The sequence below is a fragment of the Mobula hypostoma genome, chromosome 13 (assembly GCF_963921235.1).
Source record: "Mobula hypostoma chromosome 13, sMobHyp1.1, whole genome shotgun sequence".
Lineage (NCBI taxonomy): Eukaryota > Metazoa > Chordata > Chondrichthyes > Myliobatiformes > Myliobatidae > Mobula > Mobula hypostoma.
The window spans coordinates 51653827-51675267 of NC_086109.1; the positions used below are offsets into that span (position 1 = coordinate 51653827).

Below are 21441 nucleotides of genomic sequence, written 5' to 3' on the forward strand. Positions count from 1 at the left end.
TCATTTCTGAATAGCTGGCCAATCATCAAGTACCCATCTATGTCAAGCCCATTTAACAACAGTTGTTCCATAACCTTCCACCCCTTTGCGATTCAAGTGTTTGTTTATATACTTAATAAATGTTGTAAGAGTTCCTGCTTCTAGTTTGTACAAAACAAATACAGCTGTACCAATAAAACTATACAAAAAGAAAAAATCTGCAGATGCTGGAAATCCAAGCACCACACAAAATGCTGGAGGAACTCAGCAGGCCAGGCAGCATCTATGCAAAAAAGTAGCTGATTTTTTGGGCCAAGACACTTTGCCAGGACTGGAGAGAAAAAAGATGGGGAGTAGATTTAAAAGGTGGAGGAGGAAAGAGAGAAACACAAGGTGATAGGTGAGACCGAAAGGGGGAGGGATGAAGTAAAGAGCTGGGAAGTTGATTTGGTGAAAGAGATACAGGGCTGGAGAAAGGGGGGGGGGGTCCGATAGAATAGAACAGAAGGCCATGGAAGAAAGAAAAGGAGCACCAGAGGGAGGCAATGGGCAGGCAAGGAGATAAGGTGAGAGAAGAAAAAGGGGATGGGGAATGGTGAAGGGGGGGGGTGGCACATTACCGAAGTTCGAGAAATCGATATTCATGCCATCAGGTAGGAGGCTACCCAGATGGAATATAAGGTGCTGTTCATCTAACCTGAGTGGGCCTCATCACGACAGTAGAAGAGGCCATGGATTGACATAATGGAATGGGAATGGGAAGTGAAATTAAAATGGGTGGCTACTGGGAGATCCCACTTGTTCTGGCAGAAACAGTGCTTGGCGAAACAGTCCCCCAACTTACGTTGGGTTTCACCGATATACAGGAGGCCACACTGGGAGCACCAGACACAGTATATGACCCCAAAAGACACACAGGTGAACTGTTGCCTCATCTGGAAGGACTGTTTGGGGCTCTGAATGGTAGTGAGGGAGGAGGTGTACGGGCAGGTGTAGCACTTGTTCCACTTGCAAAGATAAGTGCCAGGAGGAAGATTAGTGGGGAAGGACGAAAGGGCAGGGGAGTCGAATAGGGAACAATCCCTGAGGAAAGCAGAAAGTGGGGGAAGGGAATGATGTGCTTCGTAGTGGGATCCCGTTGGAGATGGCGGAAGTCCCAGAGAATTATGTGCTGGACGCAGAGGCTGGTGGGGTACCAGGTGAGGACAAGAGGAACCTGGAAGGGTACTTGGACGCAGAGGCTGGTAGGGTGGTGGGAGAATGGGTTAAGAGCAGACATGCATGGATTGGAAGAGATGTGGTTGAGGACAGCGTTGATGGTGGAGGAAGGGAAGCCCCTTTCTTAGAAAAAGAAGGACATTTCCTTCATTTTGGAATGAAAAGCCTCATCCTGAGAGCAGATGCAGCGGACATGTAGGAATTGAGAGAAGGGGGTGGCATCTTTACAAGTAACAGGGTGGGAAGAGGTATAGTCCAGGTAGCTGTGAGAATCTGTGGGTTTATTATAGACATCAGTAGATAAGCTGTCTCCAGAGATAGAGAGTGAGATCGAGAAAGGAGAGGGAGGTGTCGGAAATAGATCAGATAAATTTGAGGGCAGCTCGTAGTTGGAGGCAAGATGAAGTCGACGAGTTCCGCATGAGTGCAGGAAACAGCACCAATGCAATCGTTGATGCAGCGTAGGGAAAGTGGAACATTGACTGTTGCATGTAGTGGACAAAAAGGCAGTCATTGCTAGAACTCATGTGAGTGCCCATGGCTACACCTTTTGTTTGAAGGAAGAGGGAGGAGCCAAAGGAGAAATTATTAAGAGCGAGGACAAGTTCCACCAGACGGAGGAGAGTGGTGGTGGAGGGGAACTGATTGGGTCTGGTGTCCAGAAGGAAACGGAGAGGTTTGAGGCCTTCCTGATGGGGGATGGAGGTGCATAGGGAGTGGACATTCAGAGTGAAAATAAGATAATCGGGGCCGGAGAACTTGAAATCATTGAAAAGATCCAGAGCATGTGAAGTGTCACAGATGTAGGTAGGAAGGGACTGGACCAGGGGGATAAGACAGAGTTGGGGTATGCAAATAAGAGTTCAGTGGGGCAGGAACAAGCTGAAACAATGGGTCTACCTGGACAAACAGGTTTGTGGATCTTGGGTAGGAGGTAGAAGCGGAAGGTGCAGAGGTGCGGGAACTATGAGGCTGGTTGCAGTGGATGGGACATCCCCAAAGCTAAGTGATGGTGTGGGAGACAATAACCCGGTGCTCCTTAGTCAGATCCTGTTCGAAAGGCAAGTAAGAGGAGGTGTCCGAGAGTTGTCGCTGGGCCTCAGCAAGGTAGAGGTCAGTCCGCCAGAATACTACATCACCCCCTTTGTATGTGGGTTTGATGGTGAGGTTAGGATTAGTGTGGAGGGAGTGGAGAGCAGTGTGTTCGAAGGGGTGAGGTTGGCATTGGAGAGGAGTGTAGAAGTTGAGATGGTTGATGGCCCCTCAGCAGTTGGCAATGAAAAGGTCTAGAGCAGACAGAAGACCATGGTGGAGTATCCAGGAAGAGGATGAGGGTTGAAGGTGGGAGAAGAGGCCATCGGTGTAGGTAGGGTGTCCTTGCCAAAGAAGTAGGACTGGAGACAGAGGTGGCGAAAGAAAAGCTCAGAGTCATGGTCGGTGTGGAACTAGCTGAGGTGGGTGCAAAGGGACAAACTGAGGACAGAACGTTCAGCCTCTGAGAGGGACAGAAAGGTCACAGGGAATGGTGAAGACCTAGCACAGATGACAACTGGGATCAGGGGGGGAAAGGGGTTGGTAGTGTCTGAGGAGAAGGGAGGTTTGGGGTGTTCAGGGATGGTGGGGTGAGAGGAAGGAGAAGTCTCCGAGGGGCCAAGAGCTGGCGATGGAACTGAGAGAGACAGAATTGCGGAGTGATGGGGAGATGGGGGTTCCAGCAGCAGTGCATGAAAAAGCCGGCCTGGAAGTCAAGATGTGGAGTGGTGATAGGGGAAGGGGAGAAAGTTGTTCTATACAAATACACAAACATTACTTAGACTACATTCTGTATGTAGAATCAGAATCAGGATTAATTACACTAGCCCAAGTCATGTTGTTTGCAGCTGCGTTGTCCATGGAGAGGAAGAAGCTGTTCTTAAAACATTAAGTGTGTGTCTTTAGGCTCCAGTACCTCCTCTTTCATCAGGGTCCTGATGAAGGGTCTCGGCCCGAAATGTCGACTGTACCTCTTCCTAGAGATGCTGCCTGGCCTGCTGCGTTCACCAGCAACTTTTATGTGCGTTGCTTGAAATTCCAGCATCTGCAGATTTCCTCATGTTTGCCTGCTCTTTCATGGCAGCAATGAGGAATCAGCATGTCCTGGGTGATGGGTGCCACCATCTTTCTGAGGCATCACCTTTTGAAGATGTCCTCAATGCTAGAGCAGCGATCCCTGCCCATGATGAAGCAAGCTGAATTTACAACTTTCTGCAATTTTTTCCGATCCTGGCCAGAGGACTTTCTATACCAGACAGTGATACAACCAGTTGGAATGCTCTCCATGATACATCTGTAGAAATTTGCTACAGACTTTGATGACTGACTCAAACTCCTAATGAAATATAGCCAATGACATGCCTTCTTTGTAATTGCATCAATATTTTGGGATCAGGATAGGTCTTCAGAGATGTTGACACCTTTTCCATTGCAGATCTCTCAATGAGAGCTGGTGCATATTCTCTTGACTTCTCTTTCCTGAAGTTGATTTCAAGATTGTTACTATGACACTACTCAACCAACTGATCTATCTCACTCCTACATACCTCCTCGACACCCTCTGAGATTCTACCAACAACAGTGGTGCCATTGGCGAATTTGTAGATCGTGTTTAAGCTATGCCTAGTCACAGAGTCATAAGTGTCTATATGATTCCATCTCTAACTTCAATTGGAATTGTTTTTACATTCTCATAACCTTCCATGGGTCGAATCAGGACTTTGTATAGTTGTAGATCACCTCAGTGGACTGCAAATCTACTGGTTCATCCAGGACTTTGGTTTGAGTATGTTCAACATGTTCATGAAGGCACACACTTATCTACACATCTTGATGAAGTTAATGATATTCAGATTCGAAGATGAACCCATGAATACAGTCCAGTCCACCGATTCAAAGCACTCTTGTAAGCCTCCCTTGACCATACCTTTAGTATCGCCACAAGTGCTACAATCATCAGCCCTGGGAATAGAATTACAGCCAGATGATCGGACTTACACAGACCTCTGGTTCTGCAGGTGGTATGTTGGTGATAGTCGGTCATAGACTTCTTCAAGCTACCCTGGTTGAAATCACCCCCAATGATCAGGAAGGCGCTGGTGTAGACAGTTTCATGATTGCTGATCATGGTTCTCAGCCACTCCAGTGCCTGCCTCAGATTGGACAGGTATGGAACGTACACTGGTACCATGATGTCATTGGAAAACTCCCTCAGCAGATAAAATGGTTGATTGCTGGCCGCTAGATGTTCCAGGTCAGATGAGTAGGACTATGCACCACAATGAGTTAATCATGAAGCACATTCTGCCCATTCTATGTTTATTAAGAGACATTACTGTCCTGTCCATGCAGTGGATGGCTGCACCGCTGCATCTGAAATAGTAAGGGTGAGCCATGTTTCGTGAAGCAAAGCGCAGAGCGGTCTCTGATATCCCTCTACAAACTAGCTCTGAGGTATTCAGTTTTATTTTCCAGAGACTGTACATTCACCAGCAAGATAGTAGAAAGTGTGGGCTTAGTGGCTTTGAATTTCAATCTTATCTGCAGCCCAGCAAGCTTTACACATTTCCTTTTATTAAAGCGAAACTGCACTCATGATCTAATTCTGCAGTCCGCTGAGTCTGAGGATCAATAGATTTCTTAAACAGCTTAAAACAATGTTGCTTACTGAAGCATCCATGGCTGTGACTGTGGATTTCAGCTGAGGTAGTCCTAAATGGGAACATTTGATGATTCCATTTGGAGCTGTACTCAGTCATCACTTTCCCCACTGATGTAGTGTACAATTCTGGCCACCACACTGTAGAAATAGAGAGTGCATGCCCTGGAGACTGGATTGGCTGGAACACAGGTGACCTTCTGAGGGTTTATAAAATTATGAGAGAAATAGATCATATAGATGATCAGTCTATTTCCCCAGGGAAGAGGAGTCTAGAAGTAGTAAGACATGTTTAAGGTGAAAGGGGAGAAATTTAAGAAATCTAAGAGGTAATTTTTTTTTTAAAACACAGAGATGGGGGTGGTTATCTGGATCAAGCTGCCAGAAGAACTGGTAGCAGCGAAACACCTATAATGGTTGGGATACACAGATGGATAAAGGCCCAATGCAACATAATGGAATTTCATAAATAAGTATCAAGGATTGCATGGTGAGGTAGACTGAAAGGGCACCTTTCCACAATGGACATTTCTATGAAAAATTGTAGGCTATTTGCATACAGCAAGCTCACACAAACAGAAACATCAAGTTATAAGTGGTTTCTTCTATTCTTCCATCTTAATTCAATTGGGCACCATGGCAGCATAGTGGCAAGCACAATGCTTTGCAGAGCCAGCAATATGAGTTCAAGTTGAGCCACTGTCTGTAAGGAGTTGTACGTCTCCCTGTCACTGCATGGGTTCCCTCTGGGTGCTCCAGTATCCTCCCACAATCCAAAAATGTACCAGTTGGTAGGGTAATTGGTCAACATAAATTGTCCCAAGATTAGGCCAGGGTTAAATTGGGGGTTGCTGGGCAGGGTAGCTTGAGGAGCTTGAATGGCCTATTCTGGGTTGTCTCAAGAAATAAAGAATAAAGATAAATAAAATTAAATAAATAACACTTGAAAAAATAACATGGGATGCATTCTTTAATTTGTGATCCAGAAGGCCAAGCTCTATCATGACTTGAAATGCAAAAAGCACATAAAATCAAAGGAACAATTTCTGACCTTCTCCACTGTCGAGGAATTTGCTCTGCTTTGGCTCCAATCTGTTTTCTGTACTTTGGATTTTCTCTATTTTACAAGACTCTCCCGGTGGATTAGCAGCAGGATAAGGATTATATTTCACTCTGTATAGGCCTGCAGTTTCATTTGTAATAAAATGCTGTGGAAGGTATGCAAAGAAAATGTTAAGGTTTTCTACATTATTATAAATAACTCTACAAAAGCTTCTTGGCAAATTCGACTACATCATTGATCAATAAAACACAACCCATTTTAAATTTACTTATTTTTACAATGCTACAAATACCCCGTCATATGAAGAATGCCTGATGGCTCTGGGCCTGTATTCACTGGAATTCATAATTGAAACCTATCAAATGGTGAAACGATGTGGAGAGGATGTTTCCTATGGTGGGAGAGTCTAAGACCAGAGCACACAGGCTTAGAATAGTAGGGTGCCCTTTTGGAACAAAGATGAAGAGGAACTTCTTTAGCCACAGAATGGTGAATCTGTGGAATTCGTTGCTGCAGGTCATCTTTATGTATATTTAAGGCTAAGGCTTAAGGTGATAGATTCTTAACTGGTCAGAGCATGAGGGGATACGGGGAGAAGGCAGGAGAGGAAAAATGGATGAACCATGATGAAATGGTGGAGGAGTCTTGATGGGCCAATTGGCCTAAATCTACTCCTATATCTTATGGTTTTATAATCTTATAAGAGAGCGCAAAGCAACTAAAAATGATGCAACAGCTGTGTGAAAAGAGTAGAACAAAAGACACAGAAATGGAGAAAACTTGAGGCTACAAGACAAAATGAAGTGAAGCAATGAAGGGACAGGAACATTATGGAATTTTAAATATGAAGCATTGATCAAGAGGGCTAGGGTGCCAGGTGACAAGGTATGGATAGCAGAATTTAGTTTAACTCAAGTTTAAGGAAGAAAATGTAACATCAGTTAGGAAATAATTTGAAGAATCTGGATGTAACAATGAGACTTTCCTAAATTTTTGTGACATTTTTGTCAAAAAAGGCAATTATTGTAAAGGAGAGGGTATATCTGATCCGAGCCACCAAAGCTGAAAAGCACAAAGCCAATCTATGATCCACTTTGGTAAAGTGGTTAGTATGGGTGGCAGTTGGTCCAATCATCTTATCCATTTCCTATAGTTTCCTATAGTTTGGTAACTTACTTCACCTGAAAATATTTATCCAATTTCCTTTTGAATATTACAACTTTATCACTTTCAACTAAACTTTCTGGCAATGCATTCCATTTATGCTAATACTTTTCCAGATACTTTATCTGAACAACTAATATTAAAAATAAAGCAATACACACAAAATGCTGGAGGAACACAGCAGGCCAGGCAGCATCCATGGAAAAGAGTAAACAGTCAACACTTACTCTCACATGAGGAGTGTTTGATGGCTATGGGCCTGTATTGTCTACAAAAAAAGACCAGGGGAAATCTCTTTGAAAATGACCAAATATTGAAAGGTGGATGTGGAGAAAATGTTTCCTATAGTAGGGGAGTCTAGAACCAGTGGGCACAACTTTAAAATACAACAATGTCCCTTTACAACAGAGATGAAAATGAATTTCTTTAGCCTGAGGATGGTGAATCTGTGGAATTCATCGCCTCAAATGGCTGTGGAAGCAAAATAATTTGGTAATAACGAATAATGACGGAAACTGGACGGTAGCCTCAGACATGACATCTATGGGAAACCTATTCACACAGACTTGTACCTCAACAATAAGAGTCACCATCATACCTCCCAATGTAGAGCAGTTCTTTCTACCTTGATTAACCGTGCAAAAACTATTTTGGACACGTTGAGTTTCCCTGAGGAAATACGACGATTAAGCACGACATTCCTACAGACTGGCTAAAGTGAAAGAAATCAATCAGGCCCTTAAAAGGGCTGACAGAAAAACCAGGAAACTTAAAAACAAGGAGGGACCCGTCACCACCACCTGTCTTCCCTATATTTCCACGGTTTCTGGAAGGATTGCCAGGATCCTGAAGAAATACCGGATTAACACCATCCACAAACCTGTAAGAGAGCCAAAGTCACAGCTTATGTGGGTCAAAGATGACCTGGGGCACAGGTCGGCTGCCGTTCAGAGGATTCCACAAGACATAGGAGCAGGATTAGGCCATCTGGCCCATCGAGTCTACTCTGGCATTCAATCATAGCTGATCCTTTTTTTAATACTCCTCAACCACAGTTCCCGGCCTCCTCCTCGTAACCGCTGATGCCATATCCAATCAAGAGCCAATCAATCTCTGCCTTAAATACAGCCATTGACCTGGCTTCCACAGCTGCGCGTGTCATGGTCCGGTCCGTGAAATCCCATTCCGGTTCACAGACCAGTTCATCGATCCTTGTTCCAGCTTTTCCTGTTTTCCCTTGTTCCATTGGGTGCCTTAATTGAGGCACCTGATTCTCGTTTGGGCTGGCACATAAATACCTTTGCAAACCAAGGATTCACTGCTGGACTGTTCCCTTCCCCTCCCCACCTGAATTCTCGACAGTCACCTCGGCAAGTATCCTCTGCAGTCATCCCGACCCTGCATCCTAGAAAGGGTCCCGGCCCTGCATCCTAGGAGGGTCACGGCCCTGTGCTCCAAGGAGTCCCGACTCCGTACCCAAGGGCCTAACCGAGCTGAGCCTAGTCCAAGAGCCAAGTCCTGCCCTGGAGTATCTCGCCTAGCCCTGTGCTAGAGCTTTCCCCCGTCCAGTCCAGGAGTCTCTCGTCCAAGCCATGTCCCAGAACCTCGTCTAGTCCAAGCCATGCCAAGAACTTCGTCCTGTCCAAGTCAAGGCTTTGTGTTCTCATCCTGCCCATGTGCCTCATCCTGTGCAGGAGTTCCACGTCCAGTCCTGTAGCCACGTCTTGTCCTCACCTAGATCCGGGGTCTGAGCCCGAGTCAAGACGCAGGTTTCGGGTCCCTGTCCAGTCTCTGGCTCGGAGTCCTAGCCCAGGCTCCTAGTTCCAAGTTCCTTGTCCTGGTCCTGCTTTCCTAGTCTTAGTCCTAGCCCAGGCCCGGTGTCCTTGTCTCGTCCAGGGCCTGTGTCCATGACCAGTGTCGTTTCTTCCTGACTCCCCTTGCTTTCTTGATAAACCTTGTCCTGTTCCTAGTTCCTCAGTGTCTATGTCTTGCATTTGGGTCCACTACCCAACACCTCCTTGTGACAGCATGTGGCAACAAATTCCACAAATTCACCACCCTTTGGCTAAAGAAATTTCTCTGCATCTCTGCTTTGAAAGGGCAGCCCTCTATCCTGAGGCTGTACACCTTTGTTTCTGTAATGCGAAGCAATGTAAGTCAGCCAGACAGAACGCATGGTAGGAACACACAGTAGAAACACACATCAAGGAGCACAGGAAGTGCATTCATTTGGGTTACCCGGAGAAATCGGCAGAAGCAGAACACTGCATTTGTAGTGGCCATCGGATTGACTTCAATGGCACAAAACTACCGTGCCGCGTCAATGGCTTTTGGGACCGCCTAGAAAAGAAACCATTGAAATAAAATTGGAGGAAAAGTATTGCTCTAAGTAAGTACTTGAATTTGATTGTAAATGTTGGGACAGCAGAAATTTTTTTTTGAAAACACTGCAAGTGTAAAGTGCCTGGAATGCACTGATGGTAGAGGCTGATCCATTAGAGACATTTAACTCTTACATACTGTTCAGGTCAAATTTGACCCGTTTTGACATTTGACAGCAGTAAAAACACCCTAAATGCTATTTTTTTAGCCGAAATTTGATGACTTTTCCTAAAGTGACCCAAAATACGCAAAAATGAAAATATTTTAAAATTTTATACTTTTGTACAGGTGCTATAAAATGTTGTACATTGAGGCTGCTCCTGGTCAAATCTGACCTGTCTATTGAAATGGATTTTAGATCTCTGAAACATTAATTAAGGATTAATCACCTATTTATTAATGTCAGATAGGCTATTTATACATTCTAAATAGATCTGTGGTTCAAAATTTGGTATTTATTGACCCGGACCATACTGTGAAGGTATAGAATATGAACAGTATGTAAGGGTTAAAGGATGAAAGAAAAAAAAGGGTTTGAGCTATGTAGGAGGGAAGATTTAAATTGACCGTGGAGTAGGTTAAAAGGTCAACACAACATTGTAGGTTTATGGGCCTATACAGTGCTGTACTATTATATTCTATGGAATTCATTTACCAACAACATATTCCAAATCTCTGATCTAACATTTTGTACTGTTCTCAGGTAAAACCCCAGTGCACTCATTTTATTTTGTTTTAATTTATTACACATTCAGACATAGATCAAAACTTGTTAAAAGCTTGTTAAAATTATAATAATGTATTAGAATTGCCAAACAGTGAAATAAATAGTTTCATTATCCGACTACATAAAAGCAAGGTGAAAACCTGTAAGGCTTACGCAACAATAAAAATTTCAATATTAAGATAACAAACTTGCTGTTCATACATTATTGCTTAATCTAAAATTCAAGTTACCTTAAAAACATCAGAAAATGATTTCAATATATTGCTTTGCAACCAGACCTATTACTCAAACACAACAGATAATTGATTATCCAAGATATCCAAAAATATCCAAGATTTTCCATTTGACTCAAATCTTTTGTAAGATACAACTCAATTCTTCAACTTCTTTCTCTAACAATTTCAAAAATTGAGGGAGTGCCCACTGTTGGGAGTGGGCCAGTGTTAGAGTGGTTAGGTTTTGGCTCAAGAGACTTTGGTGAGAACAGGCAGAGACCAAGGGTACTGAGTCGTTTGTTATTATTTGTTTTAATTGTGGAACTTAGTCTCGAAAAGTTGGATCAAAAATTATAACAAGCTCAGTAAGAAGAGGCTGACTAAGTGACGTAGGTGAGTACGAACCTCAGAAGTTTCAGAAATGAGGCACAGGTAAGTTTTATTTTTAAATTGTCTACAAATCCTTAGTCCTTAGTTAATTGTAAGCAGTATGGTTAATGCGGGGGAATGCTCCAGCCGTGAGATGTGGGATTTCAGGATACCCAACGGTCTCCTCAATGACAACATCTGCAGGAACTAAACCCAACTTCAGGTCCTGACTGACAAAGTTTAGGAACTGGATGTACTCTCAACCATCTGGGAGGCAGAAAACTTCACAGATGAAACTTTTATTGAGATGGTCAAACCCAGAGTGCAGGGTTCTTCTGTAACCATTCCTCTCTGCAATAGGTATACGCTTTTGGATACTGCTGGGGCAAATGATCCATCAGCAGCCAGGCCAGTAGCACTATGGTTGGGTCTGGTGCATAATGAGGAAGGGTAAAGTCAGGCATAATGAAAGCGATCAAAGACTCAATAGTTAGAAGGACAGACAGGAGATTCTATGGCGAAGAAAGAGATGGTGTGTTGTCTCGTAGGTGCTCCCAACAAACATTTCCTGTAACTGCGAGCCACAACAGCGAGGAGGATTTTAGAGCATTCTTCCATACAAAACTGTTTCAGTTTATTAATATTTCTGGGATACTTTACATGAACAGCCCTTTTCAGGTCATGCCACTGCATCTCAATTGGGTTAAAGTCTGGACTCTGACTTGACATGAATTTTATTCTTTTCTGGAGCTCCATGAGTGCCGTAGAGATTCACACCAAGACCTCTGCAGCTTGTGATATATATAAACAACTGTGATGAAAAAATGCAAGGGTACAGTACTGAGCAAGTCTTAGGCACATGTATATAGCTAGGGTGCCTAAGACTTTTTCGCAGTGCTGTAGAAATTTGATATATTGCATTGTACTGCCATCGCAATTAAAAAAATAAATTTCATGAGATATGTAAATTATTATAATTCCAAATCCAATTCTGATATGGGTCTCCATGGTGGACTAAGGGGGCAGGAAAAGGGGAAGAAAGAGAGAAGGGAGAACCAAAGGCACATTCGGTAATGATCAATACACCAATTGTTGGAATCAAATCACCTTGGCTGGCATCTCAGTGCAGGGTTGCCTGCACTCAGGGCACCGCCACCACCACCACCACCCCCACCCCAGGCCCTGGCACTTATAGTCTGCCACCTGTCCCACATCCCTCCCATGGCACTCCACCCTCACCATTCCCAACATGCTTTGCTCCCACCAGATTTACAAACTCGCTCTCCGCTTCATATTGACAAATACAGTATTGTGCAAAGTCTTAGGCACCATATCTATATTTACATATTATTTAAGACTTTTGGACAGTACCGTCAGTTCACAGATAAACAAAGATTTGCGACATTGTGGATCGTGTAGAAAGAATATAAAGGATGCAGTGAGATATAGATCAGCTCCAGAGATGGGAGAACTGGCATATGGAGATTAATCAAGTCAAGGGTGAGGTTTTGCACTTTGAAAGGTCAAAAGTAAAAGGACAATACACGGTTAATAGAGTCATAAAGCAGTCCAGCACAGAAGAGGCCCTATGACCCAAAAAATCCATGCTGAATAGTTATTCTGCCTTGTTCAATCGATCCACACCTGTGCCACAGCCCTCGATGCTCCTTGCATCAATGTACATAACCAAACTTCTCTTAAACGTGTCGATCAAACCCACATCCACCATTTGTGCTGGCAGCTTGTTCCTCACTTGCACCACCATCTGACTGAAGATCTCTCTCATGTTCCCTTTTAGTCAGAGTCATAGAGAAGAACAGCACAGAAACAGACATTTGGCACATCGAATCCATGCCAAGACCATTGAAAATGCCTAATTCCATCGACCTTCACTGAGAACATAGCCCTCCATATCCCTACTATCCTTGTAACTATCCAAAATTCCCTTAAACATCGAAATCAAGCTCATATGCACCACTTGTGCTGGCAGCTCATTCCACATGCCCACGAATCTCTGAGTAAACAAGTTTCCCCACATGCTCCCCTTAAACTTTTCATCTTTCACCCATGTCCTCTGGATGTAGTACCACCCAACCTCAGTGGAAAAGCCTGTTTACATTTACGCTATCTATATCCCTCATAATTTTGTAAACCTCTATCAAATCTCCTCTCAACCTTTTATGTTCTAACCTATTCAATATTTCCTTAAAACTCAGATCCTTCAGATCTGGCAATATCCTTGTAAACTTTCTCTGCACTCTTTCAACCTTGCTTACATCTTTCCTGCAGGTAGGTGAACAAAACTGCACCCAATACTTCAAATTAGGCGTCACCAACGTCTTAAACAACTTCAACAAAACATCTTCTGTACTCAGTATACTGATTTATGAAGGCCAATGAGCCAAAAGCTTTCTTTACGACCCTATCTAACTGTGACACGACTTTCAAAGAATTATGTACCTGTAGCACCCTGGGAAACGTTTCAGTGCTAATGCAATGGTTTTTCTGTAGCAGCAGTGTTTGGGATATGCCTAGAGATAATGGGGGCTTTGGAATGTGTGCCGTCCAGTGAAGGGAGTCCAACGCAGGGTGATCCCCAGCCAGAGAGGTTTAATCGGACCTTGCTAGACATGCTCGGAACCTTGGAAATCAGCAAGAAGAAAAAGTAGAGTCAACATATTGGACATCTGGTCCACTGCTACAACTGTACACGAAGTGCAGCTACTGGGTACTCGCCATATTATCTGATGTTTGGGCACGAGGAAAACCTACCACCAAAGATTTATCTGAAGTATGTGTCTGATATGAGAAAGGAGCTGAAAAAGGCTCAGGTCGCGGCTGAATCAAGGAATTAAGAGGAGGTACGATCAAAAGCCTATAGCTAGTAAGAAGACCCTGTGGCGACGCTGGGCGACTGAAGGACCCACAGCAAGAGCGATTAGACCGGCCCCCGCCTCTAAATGGGATACTGATTCAGAGGATGAGGAAATGGGGGTGTGGTATATGCTGCCTTTTGCTAACTCCCCACTGATTGAGGAAGAGATTCCCAACCCTTCTCAAACCGAGTCAGGTGAAATCAGGGAGGCTCTCTGTGGATAGCATGGGTTTCAGCGGGACCTTGCAAGGGATGAAGCGGTGCTCAGCCAAGGGAAAGAGGGGTCTGAATTGCAGGAGGGCACGAGTGATAGACCAGGGGAGGCCTCAACCAGTAGACCAGAAGTATCCCCAGTAGTGTCAGAACATGAAGGGGGTACGGAAGTCGCAAAGAATCAGACCACCAGATACGCTGCCCTATGTAGCACTGGGGTAACAGAGTGTGGCCCCTACCGCTTGGGGATCTATGTCACAGCCTTTTACACCTGGGTTGGACTTTGTGCTTTGCATGAAGGGTTGGTAAATTAGCTCAATGTCATGAGGACATGACTAAATTTGGTGGGGGGGAAAGTGTAACACCCTGGGAATGGTTTCACTGCTAATGTAATGGTTTTTCTGTTGCAGCAGTGTTTGGATTATGGCTAGAGAAAACGGGGGCTTCGGAATGTGCACCATCCAATGGAGGGAATGATTTTTTCTTATTGTGTGCCTGAGAACAAGGTGAGGTCTTTTGTTCAGCCAAGATGGAGAGAGAAAATGCCAGAACTGAGAGGTCGTAGACAACAGAAAGGAGTGGATTTGGAGTGGTGCCGGAAGTCGACAAAGCCCGGGGAAATCGATGGAGGACCAGCGGAATCAAAACAGTGAGCTCCAACTCTGGACCCTTTTCTTTTTGTTTTACTTTACTAACCCTTTAGTCAAATTAAGAATTATAAAGCTAAATCGTTTAAATGCATATGGTATACTGTCTGTTATTTCGTGGTACTGATTTGTAATAGGGTGACACATCACGCAGCATCCACACAAACAGGAGGTTTTGTACCTCAAATCATACATTTGATGGGGCCAGAGATGTCTTCCCTAGACTTACGCAGCCAACAGAACCTGAGCGTTGCATACCTGTATTCCCAGATCCCTTTGTTCTATCATACTCCTCCTCAATGCCCTGCTGTTCACTGTGCAAGACAGTTGGTCCTACCGGTTGCACTTATATGTATTAAATTCCATCTGCCATTTTGTTTTTAGCCCATGTCTCCAGTTGATGTAGATCCTTATGCAAGCCACGATAGCCTTCCTCTGTCTACCACACCCCCAAACTTGCAGTCATCCACAAATCTGATGATCGAGTTAACCACATTATCATCCAGATCATTGACAAAGATGACAAACAACAAAGGACCAGCACAAGTTCCCGAGGCAAACCACTAGTCATAGGCCTCCAGTCAGATGGGCAACCAGAGGTTCATAAGCTACTAATCATCGGAAGATCAGATGTGGAGAGGATCAGTAATTTTAAATTCCTGGTTGTCACCATCTCAGAGGACATGTCCTGGACTCATCATATAAACATAATTGCAAAGAAAGCACAACAGTGCTTCTACTTCTTCAGGGATCTGTGGAGATTCAGCATTTTATCTAAAGACTTGGCAAACTTCTATAGATGTGTGCTGTAAAGTATGCTGACTGGCTTCAGTATGGCTTGGTATGGGAACACCAATGCCTTTGAGACGAAAACCCTACAAAAGATAATGCATTCGACCCAGTACATTACAGGTAAAACCCTCTCAACCATTGAGCACATCTACATGAAACGTTGCCGTAGAAAAGCAGTATCCATTATCAAAGATCCTCACTACCCAGGCCATGTTCTTTACTCGCTGCTATCTTCAGATGGAATGGACAAGTACCTCAGGACTCGCGCCACCAGGTTTAGGAACAGTTACTAGCCCTCAACCATCAGGCTCTTGAACAAAATGGGATAACTACTCTTATTCTACATCTGGTGTTTCCGCAACAGACGAACTCACTTTAAGGACTCTTCTATCTTGTTATTTCAAGCTTGTTATTTATTGCTATTTATTTATATTTGCATTTCGACAGTTTGTTGTCCATTGATCCTGTTTACAGTTACTGTTCTATAAATTTGCTAACTATGCCCGCGGAAAAAGAATTTCAGAGTTGGTACCCTGTGTGTATCCTGATAATAAATTTTACTTGGAATATTTTAAATTTGAAATTTTGAACTTTGAACCTTTTACTATCACAAGGCCATGATATAGGAGCAGAAGTAGGCCTTTCGGGCCAATCGCGTCTGCTCCGCCATTCAATCATGGGCAGATCCAATTCTTCTAGTTATCCCATTCCCCTGCCTTCCTTAAATACACCCAATGACGGCCTCCACAGCCGCTCGTGGCAACAATTTCCACAGCTTTACCACCCTCTGACTAAAGCAATTTCTCCACATCTCTGTTCTAAATTGACGTCCTTCAATCCTGAAGTCGTTCCCTTATGTCCTAGATTCCCCTACCATGGGAAATAACTTTGCCATATCTAATCTGTTCAGGCCTTTTAACATTTGGAATGTTTCTATGAGATCCCCCCCTCATTCTCCTGAACTCCAGGGAATACAGCACAAGAGTTGCCAGATATTCCTCATACAGTAACCCTTTCATTCCTGGAATCATTCCTGTAAATCTTCTCTGAACCCTGTCCAATGTCAGTATATCCTTTCTAAATATAATTGCCCAAATCGACACACAATACTCCAAGTGTGGTCACACGAGTGCCTAAATAGAGCCTCAAAATCCCATTCCTGCTCTTATATTCTATACCTCTAGAAATGAATGCCAACATTGCATTCGCTTTCTTCACTACCGACTCAACATGGAGGTTAATGCACCACCAATGCTAGTAACTTTCCTGTAATTCCATGGGCTCTTATCTTGCTTAGCAGCCTCCTGTGCAGCACCCTGTCAAAGGCCTTCTGAAAATCCAAGCACACCATATCTTCTTTGTCTACCCTGCTTGAAATTTCCTCAAAAAATTACAGTAGGTTAGCCAGGGAGGATTTTCCTTTCAGGAAACCATGCTGGCTTTGGCCTATCTTGTCATGTGCCTCCAGGTACTCAAAAATCTCATCCCTAACAATCCATTCCAACAACTTCCCAACCACTGATGTCAGGCCAACTGGTCCATAGTTTCCTTTCTGCTGCCTACCATCCTTCTTAAATAGCAGATTAACGTATGCAATTTGCCAGTCATCCAGTATAATGCCAAAATCTGTCGATTCTTTAAGATGATTGTTAATGCCGCTGCAATCTCTCCAGCTACCTCCTTCAGAACCCAAGGGTGCATTCCATCAGGTCAAGGAGGTTTATCCACCCTCAGACCATTAAGCTTCCCGAGTACCTTCCCAGTCGTAATTTTCACTGCACATACTTCAATTCCCTGACACTCTTGAATGTCCGGTAAACTGCAAATGTCTTCCACAGTGAAGACTGATGCAAAATACGCATTCAGTTCCTCTGTTACCTCCGCGTTTCTCATTACAATTTCTCCAGCGACATTTTCTATTGGTCCTATATCTACCCTCAACTCTTTTACCCTTGATATACTTAAAAAAAACCTTCTAATATCTTTTTTGATATTAGTCACCAGCTTCCCTTCATAATCCATCTTTTCCTTCCTAACGACCTTCTTGGTTTCCTTCTGCAAGTTTTTAAAAGCTTCCCAATCCCTCTATCTTCCCACTAGCTTTGGCTTCATTATATGCCCTCTCTTTTGCTTTTACGTTGGCTCTGACTTCACTTGTCAGCCACGATAGTGTCCTTCTTCCATTCAAAAATTTCTTATTTGGAATATATCTGTCTTCCACTTCCCTCATTTTTCACACTCTGCTGTCCTTCCTGCCCGTGTCCCTTTCCAGTCAACTTTGGCCCATTCTCCTCTAATGCCATTGCAATTTCCTATTATTCCAGTGAAATACCAACATACTGGAACTTAAGTTTTTCCTTGTCAAATTTCAAAATGAATTTGATCATGTGATCACTGTTCCCTAAGGGATCCTTAACCTTAAACTCTCTTATCACCTCCGAATTATTGCACAACACCCAATCCAGCACAGCCGAAACCCAAGTGGGCTCAACAACAGTATGATCTAAAAAGCCATTCCGCAGACATAGAAACATAGAAAATAGGTGCAGGAGTAGGCCATTCGGCCCTTCGAGCCTGCACCGCTATTCAGTATGATCATGGCTGATCATCCAACCAAGAACCCTGTACCAGCCTTCTCTCCATACCCTGTGATCCCTTTAGCCACAAGGGCCATATCTAACTCCCTCTTAAATATAGCCAATGAACTGGCCTCAACTGTTTCCTGTGGCAGAGAATTCCACAGATTCACCACTCTCTGTGTGAAGAAGTTTGTCCTCATCTCAGTCCTAAAAGGCTTCCCCTTTATCCTTAAACTGTGACCCCTCGTTCTGGACTTCCCCAACATCGGGAACAATTTTCCTGCATCTAGCCTGTCCAATCCCTTTAGAATTATATATGTTTCAATAAGATCCCCCCTCAATCTTCTAAATTCCAGCAAGTATAAGCCTAGTCGACCCAGTCTTTCATCATATGAAAGTCCTGCCATCCCAGGAATCAATCTGGTGAACCTTCTTTGTACTCCCTCTATAGCAAGAATGTCTTTCCTCAGATTAGGGGACCAAAACTGCACACAATATTCCAGGCATGGTCTCATCAAGGCCTTGTACAACTGCAGTAGTACCTCCCTGCTCCTGTACTCGAATCCTCTTGCTATGAATGCCAGCATACCATTTGCCTTTTTGACCGTCTGCTGTACCTGCATGACCACTTTCAATGACTGGTGTATAATGACACCCAGGTCTCGTTGCACCTCCCCTTTTCCTAATCGGCCACCATTCAGATAATAATCTGTTTTCCTATTCTTGCCACCAAAGTGGATAACCTCACATTTATCCACATTAAATTGCATCTGCCATGAAATTGCCCACTCACCTAACCTATCCAAGTCACCCTGCATCCTCTTAGCATCCTCCTCACAGCTAACACTGCGCCAAACTTCGTGTCATCCGCAAACGTGGAGATGCTGCATTTAATTCCCTCGTCTAAGTCATTAATATATATTGTAAACAACTGGGGTCCCAGCACTGAGCCTTGCGGTACCCCACTAGTCACTGCCTGCCATTCTGAAAAGGTCCCGTTTATCCCCACTCTTTGCTTCCTGTCTGCCAACCAATTCTCTATCCACATCAATACCATACCCCCAATACCATGTGCTTTAAGTTTGCACACTATTCCACTGTGTGGGACTTTGTCAAAAGCCTTCTGAAAATCCAATATTCCACATCCACTGGTTCTCGCCTATCCACTCTAGTAGTTACATCCTCAAAAAATTCTATGAGATTTGTCAGACATGATTTTCCTTTCACAAGTCCATGCTGACTTTGTCCGATGATTTCACCGCTTTCCAAATGTGCTGTTATCACATCTTTGATAACTGACTCTAGCATTTTCCCCACCACCGACGTTAGGCTAACCTGCCTATAATTCCCCAGTTTCTCTCTCCTTCCTTTTTTAAAAAGCGGGGTTACATTAGCCACCCTCCAATCCTCAGGAACTAGTCCAGAATCTAAAGAGTTTTGAAAAATTATCACTAATGCATCCACTAATTCTTGAGCTACTTCCTTAGGCACTCTGGGATGCAGACCATCTGGCACTGGGGATTTATCTGCCTTTAATCTCTTCAATTTACCTAACACCACTTCCCTACTAACATGTATTTCCCTCAGTTCCTCCACCTCACTAGACCCTCGGTCCCCTACTATTTCCGGAAGATTATTTATGTCCTTCTTAGTGAAGACAGAACCAAAGTAGTTATTCAATTGCAAACAACAGGAATTCTGCAGATGCTGGAAATTCAGGCAACATACATCAAAGTTGCTGGTGAACGCAGCAGGCCAAGCAGCATCTATAGGAAGAGGCGCAGTCGACGTTTCAGGCCGAGACCCTTCGTCAGGACTAAGTGAAGGAAGAGTGAGTAAGGGATTTGAAAGCTGGAGGGGGAGGGGGAGATGCAAAATGATAGGAGAAGACAGGAGGGGGAGGGATAGAGCCGAGAGCTGGACAGGTGATAGGCAAAAGGGGATACGAGAGGATCATGGGACAAGAGGTCCGGGAAGAAAGACAAGGGGGGGGGGTGACCCAGAGGATGGGCAAGAGGTATATTCAGAGGGACAGAGGGAGAAAAAGGAGAGTGAGAGAAAGAATGTGTGCATAAAAATGAGTAACAGATGGGGTACGAGGGAATCCCATTCCCATTCTGACATGTCTATCCACAGCCTCCTCTACTGTAAAGATGAAGCCACACTCAGGTTGGAGGAACAACACCTTATATTCCGTCTGGGTAGCCTCCAACCTGATGGCATGAACATTGACTTCTCTAACTTCCGCTAAGGCCCCACCTCCCCCTCGTACCCCATCTGTTACTCATTTTTATGCACACATTCTTTCTCTCACTCTCCTTTTTCTCCCTCTGTCCCTCTGAATATACCTCTTGCCCATCCTCTGGGTCACCCCCCCCCGTCTTTCTTCCCGGACCTCTTGTCCCATGATCCTCTCGTATCCCCTTTTGCCTATCACCTGTCCAGCTCTCGGCTCTATCCCTCCTCCTCCTGTCTTCTCCTATCATTTTGCATCTCCCCCTCCCCCTCCAGCTTTCAAATCCCTTACTCACTCTTTCTTCAGTTAGTCCTGACGAAGGGTCTCGGCCTGAAACGTCGACTGCGCCTCTTCCTATAGATGCTGCTTGGCCTGCTGCGTTCACCAGCAACTTTGATGTATGTTGTTAGTTATTCAATTGGTCTGCCATGTCCTTGTTCCCATGATCAATTCACCTGTTTCTGACTGTAAGGGACCTACATTTGTCTTAACCAATCTTTTTCTTTTCACATATCTATGAAAGCTTTTACAGTCAGTTTTTATGTTCCCTGCCAGCTTTCTCTCATAATCTTTTTTCCCTTTCCTAACTAAGCCCTTTGTCCTCCTCTGCTGGACTCTGAATTTCTCCCAGTCCTCAGGTGTGCCACTTTTTCTGGCTAATTTGTATGTTTCCTCATTGGAATTGATACTATCCCTAATTTCCCTTGTCAGCCGCGGGTGCACTACCTTCCCTGGTTTATTCTTTTGCCAAACTGGGATGAACAATTGTTGTAGTTCATCCATGCGATCTTTAAATGCTTGCCATTGCATATCCACCGTCAACCCTTTAAGTATCATTTGCCAGTCTATCTTAGCTAATTCACGTCTCATACCTTCAAAGTTACTCTTCGTTTCTGAATTAACTATGTCACTCTCCATCTTAATGAAGAATTCCACCATATTATGGTCACTCTTACCCACCGGGCCTCTCACGACAAGATTGCTAATTAACCCTTCCTCATTGCTCAATACCCAGTCTAGAATGGCCTGCTCTCTATTTGGTTCCTCTACATGTTGGTTCAGAAAACCATCCCGCAAACATTCCAAAAAATCCTCTTCCTCAGCACCCTTACCAATTTGGCTCACCCAATCTATATGTAGATTGAAGTCACCCATTATAACTGCTGTTCCTTTATTGCACGCATTTCTAACTTCCTGTTTAATGCCATCCCCAACCTCACTACTACTGTTAGGTGGCCTGTACACAACTCCCACCAGCGTTTTTTGCCCCTTAGTGTTATGCAGCTCTACC

General features: G+C 44.0%; 1 protein-coding gene across 6 annotated transcripts in view; it reads right to left on the reverse strand.

Annotated features, from left to right (window-relative positions):
- The window catches only part of cep152 (centrosomal protein 152), a 306980-nt gene that overhangs the window by 149484 nt on the left and 136055 nt on the right, over window positions 1–21441 (reverse strand). For 5 of the 6 annotated variants that reach the window (XR_010020130.1, XM_063065688.1, XM_063065689.1 and 2 more), the window contains one exon: window positions 5940–6096. Coding sequence is in view for 4 of the 6 variants with exons in the window: in XM_063065688.1 (XP_062921758.1) it covers window positions 5940–6096 (157 nt within the window). In the remaining 2 variants the exon portion in view is untranslated. Of the gene's footprint in view, window positions 1–5939; window positions 6097–21441 lie in introns of those variants that run through there. The other variant, XM_063065690.1, reaches the window with a different exon arrangement.